The sequence below is a fragment of the Seriola aureovittata genome, chromosome 14 (genome assembly GCF_021018895.1).
Source record: "Seriola aureovittata isolate HTS-2021-v1 ecotype China chromosome 14, ASM2101889v1, whole genome shotgun sequence".
Lineage (NCBI taxonomy): Eukaryota > Metazoa > Chordata > Actinopteri > Carangiformes > Carangidae > Seriola > Seriola aureovittata.
In genome coordinates, this window is record NC_079377.1 from 12,303,252 (window position 1) to 12,321,174 (window position 17,923).

At 42.3% G+C, this 17,923-nt stretch overlaps 2 protein-coding genes across 8 annotated transcripts in view; one reads left to right on the forward strand and one right to left on the reverse strand.

Moving 5' to 3' along the window:
• On the forward strand, window positions 1-12,989 carry arhgap22 (Rho GTPase activating protein 22). Of its 2 annotated transcripts, XM_056394979.1 has the most exons (11): window positions 1-155; window positions 481-577; window positions 5,391-5,587; window positions 6,321-6,408; window positions 8,454-8,582; window positions 8,718-8,928; window positions 9,017-9,149; window positions 9,231-9,304; window positions 9,757-9,878; window positions 10,006-11,023; window positions 11,114-12,989. In XM_056394979.1, exons 1-11 carry the CDS (start codon window positions 153-155, stop codon window positions 11,331-11,333), a joined length of 2,292 nt encoding a protein of 763 aa, XP_056250954.1. In that variant the 5' UTR covers window positions 1-152; the 3' UTR covers window positions 11,334-12,989. The 2 variants fall into 2 exon arrangements, with proteins under 2 accessions (XP_056250954.1, XP_056250955.1); XM_056394980.1 differs by lacking the exons at window positions 1-155; window positions 481-577 and adding an exon at window positions 1,485-1,999.
• mapk8a (mitogen-activated protein kinase 8a) overlaps window positions 11,730-17,923 on the reverse strand; it is a 12,835-nt gene continuing 6,641 nt past the window's right edge. For 4 of the 6 annotated variants that reach the window (XM_056394986.1, XM_056394981.1, XM_056394985.1 and 1 more), the window contains exons 6-12: window positions 17,320-17,485; window positions 16,935-17,006; window positions 15,872-16,054; window positions 15,632-15,756; window positions 15,434-15,497; window positions 14,503-14,580; window positions 11,730-13,770 (exon numbers count right to left, since the gene is read on the reverse strand). In XM_056394986.1, coding sequence (XP_056250961.1) covers window positions 13,595-13,770; window positions 14,503-14,580; window positions 15,434-15,497; window positions 15,632-15,756; window positions 15,872-16,054; window positions 16,935-17,006; window positions 17,320-17,485 — 864 coding nt within the window. In that variant the 3' untranslated portion in view covers window positions 11,730-13,594. Of the gene's footprint in view, window positions 13,776-14,502; window positions 14,581-15,433; window positions 15,498-15,631; window positions 15,757-15,871; window positions 16,055-16,504; window positions 16,577-16,934; window positions 17,007-17,319; window positions 17,486-17,923 lie in introns of all 6 variants that reach the window. The other 2 variants (XM_056394982.1, XM_056394987.1) reach the window with 2 other exon arrangements.

Here is a 17,923-nt window from a genome sequence, read left to right on the forward strand (position 1 = left end):
ACAGCGGGACAGCATCGCACACCTGTGTTTTATTTCCCTGGAAACGGTATCAATCACTGCAGCTGCTTCGGGACTGTGTGATGCTTTTCTTGTGCAGCACAGAGAGTGTGGCTCGAGGCTGAGAGTCGTCCGGTCCGCCCATCCGAGATGACATGGCAAGTAATACTCTCATGACTGTCTTTACTTCCTGCCGTCTATGAGAATTTGTTCTCATCAGCATTCCTCAGGCACATGTCACCAGTGTGCTGAAGGCAAGAATAGTAGTCCCTTCTCTTTGGGTATGTGAATTACATTAGATTTGTGATTATCAATTAGACTGACATTTCAGTATTGTCATTGTTTAAACTCTGAGTGTCCTTGTGTGTGTGTGTGTGTGTGTGTGTGTGTGTGTGTGTGTGTGTGTGTGTGTGTGTGTGTGTGTGTGTGTGTGTGTGTGTGTGTGTGTGTGTGTGTGTGTGTGTGTGTGTGTGTGTCTTTTAGAAATGGGCCCAGCGGAGAGGGATTCACTGTGCAGACGGGTTCACTGCAATGAAACCATCCAGGGCTTTTCTGGCCGGTGAAAAACAAAAGGAATCAGGTAAAGCTCTGTTTTTAATTTGTTTTGCATAGTTGGTCATTGTATCAAGCATGCTGACGATCTATGTTGTTGCCTATGATTAAGCCGGCTGGCCATCTGAGTTCTCATTTAAACTGAAGCTCTTGAGTTTTTATGATTTATGGGTCCAAACCATTTCTTGATCATCTCTATAAGCTTTCTGTCTGTCAGGGTATAAGTTGTTTTAATTTTCCACAAATCAAATTGGCCAAAGTTGTGTCACTAACGTACTGCTGCTTCCTTATAAAAGCCTTCGTAAGGGGCTGTGCATAGTATTGACCATCTGCCATTGATTGATTGTTATGTGTGAGCTGAGTTGGTTATCTTTTCATATGAGGAACCTCAGTCAGCTCGCCCTTCTATAGCTCAGTCTCTGTACTGCATTTGAGTCTCATCCAGCCTCTTGAGCTGCAGCATTTATCTGCTTTATCACATCACTACCAGACAGAATAGGAACAAGAACATCACACCCTTGAGTGCTGTGGCTTTCACCATACAGATTCCTGCGCGGTGTGGCATTTCCCCTCAGACTGTAAATCTCAGCCTGTGTGAGTCATGATCAAGTCAGATTTTGTCAGTTTTGAACACATGTACACCAAAAATTATCCATCCCTGCCATACATCTGCAAGTGTTTAGAGGTACAGACAATACAATGACACGTCCACTTACTCTGCATCAGTCTTTTAATAGTGAGAATGGTGTCAGTAAAATCAAATGTATTGATCTGAGGTTGTACTCCAGCTACCGACAAGACCATAATCAAATCTCCATGAGCAAACAGCTGGAGGGACTGTGAAGACTGGGGAGTGATGGGGGAGTCAATGTAAAGAAACGGGTGACAAGACATAGGACACACAGCCAGACATATTTATAGACGGTGAGAAATTGATACTGAAAGTGTGCAGCAGAAGGCAGGGAGACAGATTGCAAAGGAGAGAGAGAGTGAGGGAGCGAGAGAGAAAGAGAGAGAGGGAGTGGGCAGGGCTCTAGGTATGTGAGAACAACAGCACGCCGGGCCAGTGGGACAGAGAGAGAGAGACGAAAGGAATTAGAGGAAGAAGAGGAGGGTGTATGGTTAAGTGCTTGTAAGCGTGAGTGTGCATATGTGTGTGAGTGTGTGTGTGTGTGTGTGTTTACGTGTGTGTGAAATCAGATGGAGACAGTGTCCAAGTGCAAGACTGTGAGCCGGAGGAGAGAGATGCTCGAAGAGGATGAGGAGTAACAGGGCGAGGCAGCAGCGTGAGGCGCTGAGTGTGTGTGTGTGTGTGTGTGTGTGTGTGTGTGTGTGTGTGTGTGGTGGAGGAATAGTGTGTGAACAGAGGGATGCAGTCATGTCTCTGTGAGAGGGAGCAGCACAGCAACGGTAACCATGCTGAGCCCCAAGATAAAACAGGCACGCCGGGGTAAGCACGGTCCCTCCTCCCCTTTCTCCATCCCTCCTGTACGCTCCATCTCTTTTCTTTCTTTTCTTTCTTGCTGTCATCTCTTTCTCCTCTCTTCTCTTTCTCTCTCTGCAGAGCTCCATCTGACCTGCTGTCTTTGTAATAATAACATTTATATTGTTGTTAGTGCTTTCATCGATAATGACATCATGAGGTGTAACAATGCCAGACTTGTGCCGAATATCCACACCAGTGTCATTCTGCATCCCGGTGACTATTGCGATCAGCAATGACCTGACTTTTCTTGCATGATCTGAGGCTTTATCTGCTGGGCTCATTGAGAGTTAACAAGCACTACTACAGGGTGATGTAATCCCCATGTCTCTTGATTATACCGTCTTCATTCATAGAAGATTTGATCGAGATGGAGATCACTGTGGGTCGTACTAAACATGGCTGCTGGAAGGATAATTCTCCCTATGACAATGGTCTGTATCCTGACACGGTCACACCTGAACACATAACTACATGGGTTTTGGTTTTGAGCAGTTGACAGACTCGGGTATGAGCGGTGGTGAGGGGAATGCATGGGCTCTCCTCTGGATATCACAACAGCTGACCGTCAAACATAGTTCCTCTAACGCTTGGTAAATTCGCTTGTGACCACATAAGTCAGGACACCACATATGCATGCCTCTCACATGACTGCATGGAGATGAATATGGAAGCTGCAAACCAACGGTAACAACTCCTGGCGCTGAGATTATCATGATGAGTATAAATACTTGCTGTGCTCCTCACGGCAGGTGGTTGCTATAGACAACCAACGCACACTGCCTCAGGTGGCTGGGAGGAGAGCATCCACATGACTGCTGTTTCAGTGGCATTGCCACCCTGACTTGACAAAAGTCTGTGAGATTTGCTGATCTGCATTTTTTGCATGAAAATGGCCACAACAGAGTGAAGTATTGGCCAGCAGCAGCTTCAAGAACCCATATTGTGTGCTTGTGTTTAGGCAGGGCTTCATTTCTCCCCTGGCTGTCCTTGTCTTATTCTAGACCAGCTGTAAAAATAAGACCATAAAAGCAGAGTAGCCACTTAAGTTTGCTTGCCACGTTTGGTGCGCTTGCCATCTCTCTTTTGCTGTAATGGTATTCTCCTTTGGTTGGATTCCCAGCTCTGCTCTCCTCTGACCCTTTTATGCAACATCATTCAGGGCAAATTCAGACAGCAGCACAGTGATCTGCACTCAGAAACTTGGATATCAGACTCAAATCCTAAGCAGTTAAGTGGAGTGTGAGTCTTACAGGAAGATGCTATTGGTAAAAACCCTGAGTAATCAGATGTGGCTGAGGCTTCTCGCCATTATTTGTTTGGCCGAATAATTGTTTAAGTGTAAAAATACCATGAAGACTTATTGTCATTTTATCATTTCTGTAAGATTTCATTCATAAAACAATTTTTGCTGCACCACGTTAATAACAATCATTGTTAATGTTAATTACAATTATTACAAAAGATTATTATGGTCTGTATGGTAGTCCATCCATCCATCCATTAGCTATACCGCCTGTCCTTACAGGGTCGCGGTGGGCTGGACCCAAGCCCAGGGCTGACATATAGAGACAATATACACATATATCTATATATATATCATTAATAATCATTGCAGTTATAATATAATGTAAGACTGACTGACTGACTGTATATATATATATATATAGATATATATATATATATATATATGTATATATATACTCAGGTACTGTACTTTTACTTTTCAGTATTTCATTCAACTATATGCATTTCTTTAAACTTCTACTCCACTGCAGTTCAAAAGTAAATATTGTACTTTTTACTTTTTTTTACAGCTCTAACTAATGTCTTTACAGATGAGGATTTTACAACATAAGATGTTTAAAAAATATTATACACTGTTATAGATTAAACTACACAAAAGTATATATCAGATACCAACTCAACCAGCTACAGGAGTAAAATGCTGCTTACACATCAATGAATCAGTAAACATAACTCAATAATGAATTATACAAGGTCACAGGGGAAATATTTCTGCATTAGTACTACTTTTATTATTGATAATTTAAGGGTATTTTGCTAATAATAATTGAGTACTTTTACTTGATTAAAATTTCAACTTCAGAACATAATGGAGTATTTTACATACATACATATGTTGTGGTATTCCTACTTTAACTGAAGTGAAGGATCTGAATACCACTACCTATCACTAATGAGCTCATAAAACAGTTCATTCGTAACATAAAAGTACTTTAGTGGATATGTAAATTATTTTATTAAATGCGAGGAAATGCCCTTTGAGTGACATTATATCCTGGAAAGATAATTTGATTCAACAGTTCTTTGCTGACAGTAGATTTATAAAAAAAAAAAAAAAAAAAAAACAGTTCCTCTCTGAGATTTAAAGATGTGTGTACAACACGGCCACGTCTGCTGTATTTTTAGATCCTGCTCTGTCTGCTTCTGCTGTCACCATACAGTTTCGTTAATGACGTGTTTCACATGCTCTCCAGTCTTTTCCCTTCCCAGCAATCATGACTCTGTAAATGAAGGACGTCCAGAGAGGGGAGAAATAAAATGAAGAGTCCAGACAGAGAGCTGATAAGTAAGAGAGAGAGAGAGAGAGAGAGAGAGAGAGAGAGATAACAGGAGAGAGAAACAGAAAGAGAGATTTCAGTCCAGGCCCTTACAGATACCTTCCCTGCTGTCCTCAGCAGAAAGCGAGATGCAATTAACAGGAAAAAGACGCCATTGATTTCTCTCTTCTCTCTACTCTCCCTGTGCCTTCTGTTTATCTCTCTCTCGCTCTTTCGCTCTCACCCTGACTCCCTAGGGATCACTCTACTGTCGCTGTTTTTCTTCTATACCTTTGGCATACAGATGCTAATATATAATCCATGCTTATGATCAGTCTGTAGCACTTAAAATGCAACGTAATATGAAACAAAATTCCTCTCTGTACAGCAATGAATCTGGAAATAATATATACCCTTATTAATATCTGAAACGCCTTATAAAATGCACTGTAATTGATAGATGGATTTCATCTTAAAGCAGGATGTCTTTGCTACAAAATGGAGGCTGTGTCTTGGTAAAAATGACTTAATAGGAAATCTGGATGCGTGGTCAAGCCTGTGGACTTAGCCGCACACATGGGAGACTCCTGTGAATAATGATTGTGGATCGTCTCTGTGAATTCTTATAATAATAAAAAGAAAAATCTCAAAATAAAATGTGTCCTCTGTCTCGATGCAACTCTGTCTCGTTCATTTTTTTTTTATCTCTCTCTGTCTCACTCTGATGCTCTTAATCTTGTAATCTTGAAAGCTTCTTTTAGCTCACATTTTTCTCTATGTGTGCTTCCATGCAGCACGGTCCAAGAGCATGGTGCTTGGAGAGCTGTCTCGGGTGTCCAGGCCCTGCTCGCCTCTGGATCAGGAGAAAGCACTGAAGGCAGGCTGGCTGAAGAGGCAGCGGAGTATCATGAAAAACTGGCAGCTGCGTTGGTTTGTCCTGCGGACTGAAGCTCTGTATTTCTACAAGGACCAGGATGAGACCAAGGCACAGGTGACATGCACAAAATAATGTATGTAAATATACAAGACAGTTACCTGATGTCACCTAATCCCCAAGGAGGTTTGGATTGATTTTGGTTCAAAGCCTGATACATATTTAAGCTTCATGAATTTATCTAATGAGTATTTTCGCCCAGGGCCAGTAGATCCGATGTGTGTGCTCCAACTCTGAAAATAGCTTATTGATTCTTTAAAATGAGGGCGACAAAAAACATTTTGTCGCCCTCAAGTAAAATAAAACATTTTCTGTGTTATGTGCCATAGCCATTCATCTTTCCTGCAAAAAATCATCCATCCCCACAATCTCCATTTGAGTCTTAGTGTGTTGTTATTGCCCTGACACACACATTGATAAAGTGGTAACTTGCTGCCCTGTGGTTCTCCTGTAAGCACTTAGCCGGCGACCTCTGACCGTCTCTGTGCTGGATCAGAAATGCATGTACATCAGGAAGCGGCTGAGGGATTAATAGATGAAGAGATGTTTCCCTGAGTCATCTCTCCGTCCATCATCATTACCTCCCTCTGTTGGGCAGATGCCCAGAGCCCAGAGTGCTCAGAACTCTATAATGTTTAACATGCACTACACATCCAAGTCCAGAACCACTGATTGATTTCTTGTTTGGCCCTTGAATACAGTTGATGTGGATGTTTTCCTCATGCTTGCCTGCCTGTCAGTCTATCTGTCTATCTGTCTGTGTCACGCCTTCCTCTCCTTTCTCCTACAGAGTTGTATTCCTCTTCAGGGCAGTCAGGTCAATGAGCTGCCTGCCAATCAGGACGAGCCTGGTCGCCACCTTTTTGAAATAGTTCCAGGTGAGTTGGCGTGTTGACAACTCTGCTGTATAAGGAAGTCAATAGGTGAGAAAGTCTTGTTCTAGGGATGCTGAACTATCTGTTTACTACAGTGGCAAACAATGTCCTCACTTTAGACTAGACTAAGATTGTACGCTTCACTAAATCCTGATAAAGCACAATCTAAAATAATTTCCCAAATCCCTTCTTTTTTTTTTGCAGAAAAAGACATCATGATCAAAGCTGGTTTGCACTCATGAGTTTTTGATGTTCAGAAAGTGCTGAAACCACAAATGGTGCAACATCAGTGCATATACAACAACCAGTAAAATATAAAGCTGATGCCAGGTTTGCTGTAATGTACAGAAAGTTTCTCTCTGTGTTGCTTGATACTGTATATACAGCAGCTGGTGTTCTCTTTGTTAACCTTATTGTGAGGAATGAAAAAAGAATAGAAGTAAATCAATAAGCTGCGTAGGAGTCACAGGCCATGGCGCATGCATGAAATATGCAGAATAGCAGAAAGGATGTGATTGCCACAGGCATGTGACTGAAGGTTCAACAATGACTTCATTCATTTCTGCCCTTGATATGTGGTTGGCCTGATGACAGAGTGTGCGCCACATCGATCAGGAGGCGTGGTCGGATGATTCTTCATAAGGGCTCAGCTGTAGCCCCTATTTCCAACTGGCAGTACAGGTTCAACGTGGGCAATTACTGCAGCAGGTTGACTTAACACCCTGACAGTTTATCCTGAGGATGAGGTTCCCATTACATCTTTCTCAGCTCTGATTATCAAAGAGGAGGATGTGTTGTAGAAACACTGTAACGCTCCTATATTGGAGCATTTTTGAAAGCAGATTGAACTGGTGAAAAGTATTGCATATATCTCCCTCTCTGGATTTCTGTGTTGCCAGGACACAATCCTGGTGTATAATTTCAATTTTGCAAGAGCAAGCATCTGGCAGCCTCTGGATAAACATACAGTATTGCAACAGAGGATCTGTAGAAAAAAAAGCCTCTGTTTCACGGAAACACTGCACAGGAACAACTACAATATTTTCAGTGTCTGTGTCTGCCAACACCGCTGTGTCAGTTGTCTCCTCCTCACTGAGACAAATGTATGTTCATATACATACTGTACATGCAAACATGACCTGTGTTCAGCACATTCAGCTGGGCTGGAAGAAGGTCGACAGTCATGCAAACTATATGCAGTTTGTAGTATATGGAGTAAAACATGCAAACACATCAGTGCGGCCTTTTAACATGTAAAATGGAGTCCAGTGTCAGTTTGTAGAGAAAGTTAGTGAAATAACAGAGTGAAAACAGACAAAGAAGAAAAGGTCCAGGACAGAAGGAAAAAAAAGAGACGGTGTGCAGTGGTGCAGTTACTGGTGTCCACCGGGAACACTACTCTTTCTGGGTCATTTCTCTCACACAAAACACACTATGCACCACAGTGCAGGCCTTAAAGGCTGGTACTGATATACTGAATGTCTTACACAGTAAAGCACATGCAACCCCTACCAAATTCACTTTAAAAAAACAAACAATACAAAAAAAAACTCTGTCTTTTGGATTGCTTCCAAAAGGTTTCCATCAGTATAAATATAAGAAAACATTTTATGATTAGCAAACTTGATGCTTTTAGAAATGGAGACGTGCTTGCACCTCTTCAAAAGCAAGCGATTACAAAGTCACATAGAGGGAGATTATTTCACACAGTGTAATCAAAGCTAAACTAAAATAAACTAAAATGTCAAACTAAAATGTCAAACCGGGTGGTATCAAGCTGCGTGTGCCCAGAGGAAAGAGGCAGAGCTGCACGGCTGCCTCTTTGTACTTTACAGGGGTGCTCGAGCTAATAAGGTTATTGAAAATACTGATGTTTCCATCTGGCAGAACCCACTTGTTTACAGTATCGTGATACAGTTCATGTGATGAGCAAAGTATCTTGCAAAAGTGGTATTTGTTTCATGTGTGATTCCACGTGGTTTTGAGATGCGTGAGTCATTTTGTCCTGTCGATCCAGAAAGTAATGGAATACCGAATTGTGTTTTCAGGGGGCACTGGAGAAAAAGATCGGACAGGTTTAAGCCATGAATCATTCCTGCTGATGGCCAACTCTCAGAGTGACATGGAAGAATGGGTCAGAGCCATACGCAGAGTCATATGGGCTCCACTTGGAGGAGGTGTGGTTCTTAAACATATGCATATACACAGTCTCACAGTTATTCATTATTGTAATTATGCAAATAAATTTAACGAAACATCCTCAACTATCAGTGTCCTGATTGATATCCATTTTCTGTGTTGTGTGTCTGCAGGCGTCTTTGGGCAGCACCTAGAGGAGACAATGTTGTACGAGGCTCAGTGTGGCCCCCAGCGACTGGTGCCCGTGCTGGTCGAGCAGTGTGCGTGTTTCATACGTGAGCACGGGCTGGAGGAGGAAGGTCTTTTCAGGGCCCCCGGACAGACCAATCATGTTCGAGAGCTACAGGATGCGTTTGACCGTGGCGAGAAGCCGGTGTTTGACAGGTGAGGCAGTGGGAGCAGGCTTTTTTTTTTTTTTTTTTTTTATCAGTGCTGAATATTATCCTTTATGTGCACTCTCTGTCTCTTACAGTACCACAGATGTCCACACAGTGGCATCACTGCTAAAGCTGTACATACGGGAGCTGCCAGAGCCTATAATCCCATTCTCCAAATACACACAGTTTCTCTCTTGTGCTCAGCTACTTACCAAGGATAAAGAAATGGTAATGAAATATCTGCCTGTCATTACAGATGTATTTTAAAACCTTAACCTTGATAGTTAACACATGTTTTTCTTGTTAAAGGGTATCATAGAGCTTGGCAAACAGGTGAAATCCCTTCCTCAGGTCAACTATAACATCCTTAAATACATCTGCAGGTATGTAAACACCATCATGTCGTCTCCTGTATTTAACAGCTAGTTATTAACCTCACTAATGTGACAGTGATGGGTTTCATTATTGCTGTCATTCCCCATTCACTGTTTGATGACTTGTCACTCTGTCATACAAAGAAACAACATTTGTTACACCCACGTCCCCGTCATCAGGAGATGTGACATCACATTGATTGACTCAGAGTGTGCATAATTGCACGTCTTCTCTGCCTCCTGCATCTATATAAACACCACAAGCAGAGCCCACACACAGCAGAATCATGACTCAGCCCCCCCCCCCCCCCCCCCCCCTTCTTTTTTTTTTTTTTCATGAGCTTGATTTTTACTGAAAGGAACAAGGAGTTTTAAACACTTTGAAGCAATGCAGTCGGTGCTGGGGGCTTTATGTGGAAAAACTGAAGGGTATACTCACACACTGCTTGCTGTCTGTGCAGGTTCCTGGATGAGGTTCAGTCTCACTCCAGTGAGAATAAGATGAGTGTTCAGAATCTGGCCACTGTGTTTGGACCCAATATCCTTCGACCCAGAGTGGAGGATCCAGTTACCATGATGGAGGGTTGGTGATAATGTCAACATATGTTAATCTGTAGCACTAAAAAACAATCAACATGTACATAGCCATGAAACATTTCTAGCAGGCCTATACTTACTGCAAGTGTATGTGTGTTTGTCATTATAAACAGGAAGTTCACAGGTGCAGCACCTGATGACTGTGCTGATCAGTGAACACTCCCGACTTTACCAACGTCAGGAGCCAGAAACAGAGACCAAGATCTCCCCGCAGCAACAGCTGAGTCCTCTCAAACGGTGCAAGGTAGAGTGGTTCTCACAAGAAGACATTGACCCCCCACCCTCCTCAGGCACAGGCTCCAAATCCCCTAAAGAGAAACTCCAATCTTCCACCCCTTCTTCAGACAGTAAGCCGACCACTCCAAGCCCCAGTACAACATTGGAGAAAGGTGAGGATGTTCAGCTTGAAGGGAAGGGCAAAAGTAAATCAGAGGAGAAAATAGACGGAAAAGCAGACAGCAAAATTGAAGGGAGAAGTGGAAGTGAAGTAGCTGTTAGCCCCAGTAAACAGTCTAAAGCCCTGCCCTCCTGGAGGTGCTCCTTCAAGGGCAGTGCAGCATCTGGGGGGTCAAGGGGGAAATTAGGGGGATCGGCGGGAGATGTGTCAGCAGCTGGTGGGAGCAACTGGCTGATGAATGGCCTGTCGTCCCTCCGAGCTCACAGGCGCACCACCTCATCTGGTGAAAGACTGAAAGACTCTACTCTGTCTCTGAAGGATTCAACACTCTCCCTCAAAGAGACCACTCTTTCACTCAAGGACTCACAGAGAGACTCTGATGAAGACTCCTCTCGAACATCCCTGTCTCACAGAGCCCTCCACCAATCCCACAGACTGTCTGCCTATGACAATGTTGCCCCCTCTAGTCTAAGCCTGCCTGCTGACACCTCCTCAATCTGGACGTCCTTTGAGATCTCATTGGCCGAGCCAGAGGGAAGTGACAAAGCAGTAAAAGCGGGGCAGGGTCAAGAGAGACCCACAGAGGTGACGGACAGTACAAATACTCCGGATCACAGTGCAAGTGGGACTGAGGATGATCTCACTGGGACAAACGAAGGTCTCACCAACATGCTGACCGAGCTCAAACTGGAGCTGAAGAAACAGAGGACAAGCTATGAAAGCTGCATTCGCAAGTAAGAATGAGTCACTTGTCATTTCCTGTCAAATAACTAATTCATTTCAGCCTGAGGTTTTATTTATAATACCTTCTTCTCTTCTTTGAGGTTGGAAGAGTCCTGCTCTAAGTACCAGTCCCAGGTTAACCATCTCGAGGAGGACCTGGACCAGGAGAAGAAGAAGTTCCAGATGCTGGAGATCCGACTCAGGAACTCGGAGCGGGCACATCAAGACGCAGAGAACCGAAACATTCTCCTCCAGCAGGAGATGGAGGAGTTCTTCAAAACCCTTGGAGATCTGACCACAGGAGCAACACGGACCAACTAGACCAGACCAACCTGCCTTCATCTGGTCCATCAGAGGAGGAGGAGGAGGAGGAGCTTGGAAAACCAGCCAGCCCCAAAGCTTTGAAGACCAAATACCTCTTGTGCAGTACTACTTGCCATCGTATCCTCTTTAGTATGGCCGTCTTGTGCCTACACTGACCAGTGCCGGTGCCAAACGAGAACTCCTATGGACCAAGGACCTCTCATTTTACCATTCCACAAACGCCCTTACTATTATACTCCATAGGTCATGTAGCTAATTATTAATTGTCTAAATTCCTCTGTAGGAGACCAGAAAAGGCCTTATTAATGATATGAGCTACAGTCTTCCTTATACACGCTCTGTTGATGTTAGAACGCGACAGAAATCTTGACAAAGGAAGAACAATGTGAGACATTAAAATTCAACTCTTTTATTTGCTGGAGTTGAAGGTACTGTAGACAGTTTCCATTTCTGATGTATATTATTGGTCTGTTAGTGAGGCAATTTCATATCCAAAGGCTAAAATTCACACACCTGGCCTTATCATAACACACCACAACAGGTTTTTCTCTTTACTGTCCGTATTTGGCCAAACCATCAGAAGACTGCAGTATCATCCCAGTAGTGCTGAATGGCTTTCCTTTCTTTAACTCTAAATGTACCTGCACTAAAACCAGATTTGCTCAGAGAAAACTCATGCGTAGTCTATTCTAACTTTTCTATTTTTGAGAAGATGGAGGGGAAGAAAAAAAAAACCACAAAAAAGAGGAAGCCACAACAGTCATTTGTAATGTGGCCCAGAAAGGGTCAGGACATGCGTCACAATCCCCAAAGTGCATTCTGGGAGCTGATGCTAGGGGGTTACTGCCTGGAGTGCCCAACCATGAAAAGGGCAAAGGGACAGGTTGGGAATTTGAGCCATCAAATACATCCAAAGGTTACCGTGGCAGGTAGCAAATGCCTGTTTCCTGACTCTCAGAAACATACATACATCTACATTAAATTGTACAGATCAATTACCAAGTATACTAATCTATGATTATATTGCACAGAAAAAAAAAAGAAACAAAATGCATATAAATAGTACTTCTGAATGAAATGTACATTACATTACAATAGACACCTCCTAGCTTGAAATAAATAAATAAATAAATAAATAACACAAATGCTGAAAAAAAAACTTGGATCTTTTTTCGCATTTCTTTCGAATGATGTGTGCCATGATATACATACTGTATCTTCAAACACGTGTGGTTGAGTGTGTGTGTGTGAGGTAGAACTCAGAAAGACGCACCACAGAAGAGAGGAGCATCTGCCACGGAGAGGACTGAAAATCACTGAACTGAGTAAGGGCACTTAAATGAAATATCCTAAATATCAGACAGCAGTGAATAACGTCTGAAAGAACCTGCCATGAGGGTAAAGTGACTCATTTAGACTCTGGTGACAGTCCCCAAATACAGCTCACTCATTCTAGCCAGTGGAGTGGCCTGGATTAACCTGTTACAGCGCTAACAGTGGCTCGTTACAATGCCACATTTCTATTCACTTACATTCACCCTGTTCTTCCTCATCCAACAGACCGTCATCTACAAATTACACCTAAGTAAATAAACAAGTTAAAATACAGTCAGTTTACAGTATGCTATAGTAAAAAAAAGAAAAAGAAAAAAAGAAATTCAGTGTCAGGGCAACAGAGCATTTGACCGCTTGTCAAGATACACACAATCTGAGGTGACATAATACTAAGAAATAAGTTAACTTGGGATGCTTTCTACAAGAAAGATGAGGAACAGTGTCAAAATAAAATTATCCATTTGCATTAGGATCAGAGATGAAATGTGCTATAGTCTACTTTTAAAAGAGAGAATTGGTGTAGAGTCATTCAAATGTCCCAAGAATAATACAAAAATGCCAAATGAACAATTCAAAAATATACTCAACATAATATTGCGGTGCTAACAGTGTGATAGTCGACTGTGTAGCAGTAGCTAAAAAACAGTAATGTGTAAAGTACACTCAAATCCCTCTCTTTCATAACTTACATCACAGATTCACATCAAAACATACTCTGATTCTTTGCAGCAAAAATACAGTAATAATGATACAATTTCAAACCACAATCATTTACAGCAGTATAGAGGGAGGGGAAATAAAAACAAACTGTACATTAAAAGCGCAGCTCTAAAAACTAACATGAGAAGTTCCATTGGCCTAAAAAGGTTTGCTCTTGTGTGTAGGTGTGTGTGTTTGTGTGTTATGCGTTTTGTATGTGTCCGTTATCTGCAGCAGGCCAGCGCACCCAGAGAGGTATGGCTGTCCAAGCTGCTGTCTGTTTCAGAGGTCATGGTGGGGTCACTGCTCGGGTCAGTGGGCTCTGTGGACATGGATGAGACGTCGTTGGCTGAAGAAGAGGAGGACGTTGGCTGAGGGGGGCTGTCGATCACTGCTGCACCTGTGCTGCGAAAAACACACGTCAACGCATAGGTTTCATTGAAATACACAGGATTCTGCCATTACAGGTACACACACAGGTAAACAGTGTCTCAAACCTTGAATACCTATTAAAAGCTGATTGGGTCAAAAGATGTAAAGGTTAAAACTTGGCTAAATCTTTTTAAGAAATAGTAAGACGTCTCAATTATTTAAACACTGATTCAAAACTGATTCAAGAACAAAATGATTGAATTGGGCTGGACTCTCTTATACTTTCCCTGACAATACATAGCCTACAGTTACTATTTGTACTTTCAAAACACTTTGTTCATTCTTGAAATATTTCAAAATATTGCAGTTCTATTCTAGAAACATAAGCATTTAATTCTTGTGACTTTATTAAAAAAAGAGTTTCAACTTTATTATCATCTTTATTTACAAAATATCATTATGGCTCAAATACACTGTTGTCCTTCTACAAATTTAACATCTCTTGGTAAAAACTTGCAAATCAACAAATTAGATCTTACAGTGCATATGTACGAAGTATGCAGCTGATTTAAATAAAATAACATTAAATTGAATTAAAAGTATTAGGACTATTTCATTATTCAATCAAACAGACTGAGTGTCCTCCTCTGGTAAACACCCATCATGTGCCTCTCACAAACAAAAATAGTATTGATTCACCTTAATTCATCCTTTCCACTTCCACCTCCTCTTATCTCCCAGAGTTATAATGATTACTCACCTAAAGGAGGTGGCTGGCCTCTTATCACTCCATTTTTTGTCCACTCCTCCCATTCACTCACTTCCTTATAAATTAGCTCTAAAAATGAAAGAACACAAGAAGGTTATGTGGGGCAGGGGAGACGGAGAGGAAGAATTGATGCTTGTATGCACAGTATGCAATACACTTTTTCTGTACAGTCAGAGTGTATTGCATACTGTACAGTCCAAACAGCATCATGTTTCTAATTTGGACAGGCTGTGCTGGTGTGACCCTTCTAAAAATGAGTGAGGGGTCATTATCACCTGGCAGGGTTTAGGATGAGCTCATCGTGCTGCACAACTGAAAGTGATATTTACTCACAATCTTAAGTCCTCCCGTGCTCCGGAGACTCAGGTTCCACACAGTGGAAAACATTAACTGAGAGGTTTTAAAAAAAGGGGATTTCAAGTCACGCCACGCACCTTCTGGCAACTATAGTGGAGACACAGAGCTCCTTCGGCAACAATGTCTGTAAACAACTGGCCGCATTTCTACACATTCACTGGCTCTCCCACTGGATTTCCTTACACATGGTTTATTTTTGTGCTTTCCATGAATAGAAAAAAAATCATGTCACTGCTCATCATAGAATCTGACCAGCTGACCATTTCTATTTCCTTGTAAACACATCTGATTTGCAGAAATTGAATGCATGAACTATATCAGAAAGCCCTAATAGTGATGAGTATTTGCATGGTAACATTTTTAATGTTTTGTTAAATTACCACGCTGGTTTAACTTATTTTCAAAATAAATGCACTTTATCAGTGAATGAAGCCAACAGCACATCCTAGCACTGTGGTTAGTTCCCGTGCTGCCTCAGGAGTCACAGGGTAAATAATACACTGAAACTGACAGTGAAAAGTGAAGTGTTGAGTTCAGCGTTAAGATTCTTAGTATGCTGTCTAACCTTTCCACTCTTCCACGGTATGCTCCCTCTCGTCCAACTGTTTGTCTGGGATCTTCGGAGGGGGCTGAGAAAGAGAAAATGGCTTAAACGGCACATTGGTGGTAGATGAGCGATGCCAACTTTCCACTTCAAGTGAAGTAATTAAAATCTCATGTGACCCATTTAAGGATCATGCAGTCCGATCAGCGATCCACTTACCGCTTCCACTTCTGCTGGGTCGTACCAAACATTAATATAGGGGTGCTGCAGGGCCTCGTCTACGGAGATGCGCTTGGAGGCATCAATCACTAACATCTTGGATAAGAGATCTCTCGCTTGGCTCGCTGCGGGAAGAAACAACAAACAGATAAGATGCTGTGCTATTAATCACAAGACTACAAATGTGGTTTGATGAATGCATTCTTGATGGTTTGGGTTATGATACGATAACACCGCTACCTTTCAGCTTGTTGTGATCAGAGTCGGCCGGGAAGAGCACGTCTGGGAAGAGTTTCTCGAAGCTGTATCCAGCATAGCGTGGCCTGTTTTCTACGTACGTTCTCACTGACTGGTTCAGCTTCATTAGGAAATCCTGAGACGGAGTGCCGAGCTGCTCAATTACTTTGTTCCACTGGTCGATGTCTGAAGTGTAAATGTTAAGGAAACAGCCCACACAGACACATCGTTCACTCCCAACACACATACTGCAACACCCCATCAGGGCAGTGACATTTAACCGTCTTTGAGGTGCACACACCAACAGATTCACATAGTACACACACACACATACACACACACGCATACTGCAGCTGGATCACATGATCTATAGTGATACAGCCACTCATTATTTTCCTATACAGCTAATACTTGCACATACTCTCTTGCAACTACTGCCCTTTATGGTCTGATTTTGCTTTTTTTCTCACAATAGGTGGGTGGAGAAGAGCAATGATGGAGGTCACGTTTGTCAAGTGGAAAACTGGAAAATGGATAGTGACAAAGTGACAGAGGGAAACTATCAGGATGGTGTTGGATCTCTTCACACAGAATGAAGTGATGACACGGTGATCAATCAATGACGGGGAAGGATACGATCAGTGCCGGGGAACAACACGCTTCCCCTGATCATCTCGGCCACTATGCAGCCCACTGACCATACGTCCACTGGAGGTGGATGTTGAGATGACAGGGAGGTGGACATGCAAACAAAATGATGAGAAAAAAAAAAAAAAAAAGCACAAAAAACAACAGGCAAACTGAGAAGGCGGCAAACAGAATGACAGCGGTGTGATGATGTGTGGAAATGAAAATGGACAGCATGCAGAATCAGCCAGATATATAAGAGGAAGAGCAATGCAGTGTTGAGCAGATAAAAATGAAAATTGACACTATATTAACAATTCCCCACAGCCTGACACAAATGATTACATTCAGTCCAAAAGCTGACGAAGGAAAGCACAAACACTTACAACAACCGTTAAGATTAACAGTGCGAAGAAGTATTTAAAAGTCCCAAGGATACAGTCCCTTCCTGGGAAGAGGATTTTATGGCGAACCATTTCCGCCAGTATGCAGCCCACAGACCATATGTCCACTAGTTTAGTGGAACACGGTAATCAAAGCCAATAAGAGGTGAGAGGAATGCATAACAACAGGTTAGTTACACGTAGGAGGCTGGTTAGTGAGCATTTTCTTACAACAAATTCCCATTATGCACAGAAGCGGCTTACACAGTGTTAAAAGCAATATTTCTCTCCAGGTCCCTGAATATGGGTTATAACAGATCTGATACAAAACTTTAAAAGTCTTTTAAGTTTAATCGTCTAACTGTGATTTTGAAACACTGAAAATCAAAAAGAGCTGACACTGTAGACTGACTGAGCGGCTGCACATAGATAATCACTAACCATTGGCTTGATAGCCCATGCCCAGGATAACCTCCGGCGCTCTGTAGTAACGCGTAACCACATACGGTGTCATCAGGAGGCCCGTGGCGGCCGTCCGAGCCAAGCCGAAGTCCAAAATCTTCAGTGTACAATCTGACTTGACGACAATGTTACTGGGCTTGAGGTCCTACAGAGGAACACACACACCAAAACATAGTTCATTTTTTATCAATAGGAATCAATGACATCGTAAAAAGAAATGTGTGTGCAGTGAGTGAAGGAGGGAAACGCCACTCTGAAACTAAATGGAGCCCTGCATTACAGCATCTTGACTGGGTGTATCGTTCAAACAAGGATCGTTCAGCTTTTTGTTTATTGTCTGTACAAGTTACATGATAATAGAGTTCTACATTATCCATCATGAATCCATCCAATCAATCCCTCTGGTTCCAGCTCCTGCTGCAGCTATTTTCCTAAGGATAACTTTTGTCATGTTTATCTGGACAAATTACGTATTGAAGTGTTTTGTTTGCTAGTAGCAAATTAATTTCAAATTTTATAGTTTGCACACTAATCAAGCAGCAACATTTTACAATAATAATCTTTTTTTTTGGGAGATTGGCTG

Bases quoted from the DNA above. Each gene is read 5' to 3' on its own strand.
- arhgap22 (XM_056394979.1), top strand. The intron at 578-5,390 runs GTAAAGCTCTGT...GCTTCCATGCAG, and splicing joins TGAAAAACAAAAGGAATCAG to CACGGTCCAAGAGCATGGTG. The intron at 8,929-9,016 runs GTGAGGCAGTGG...TGTCTCTTACAG, and splicing joins GAGAAGCCGGTGTTTGACAG to TACCACAGATGTCCACACAG.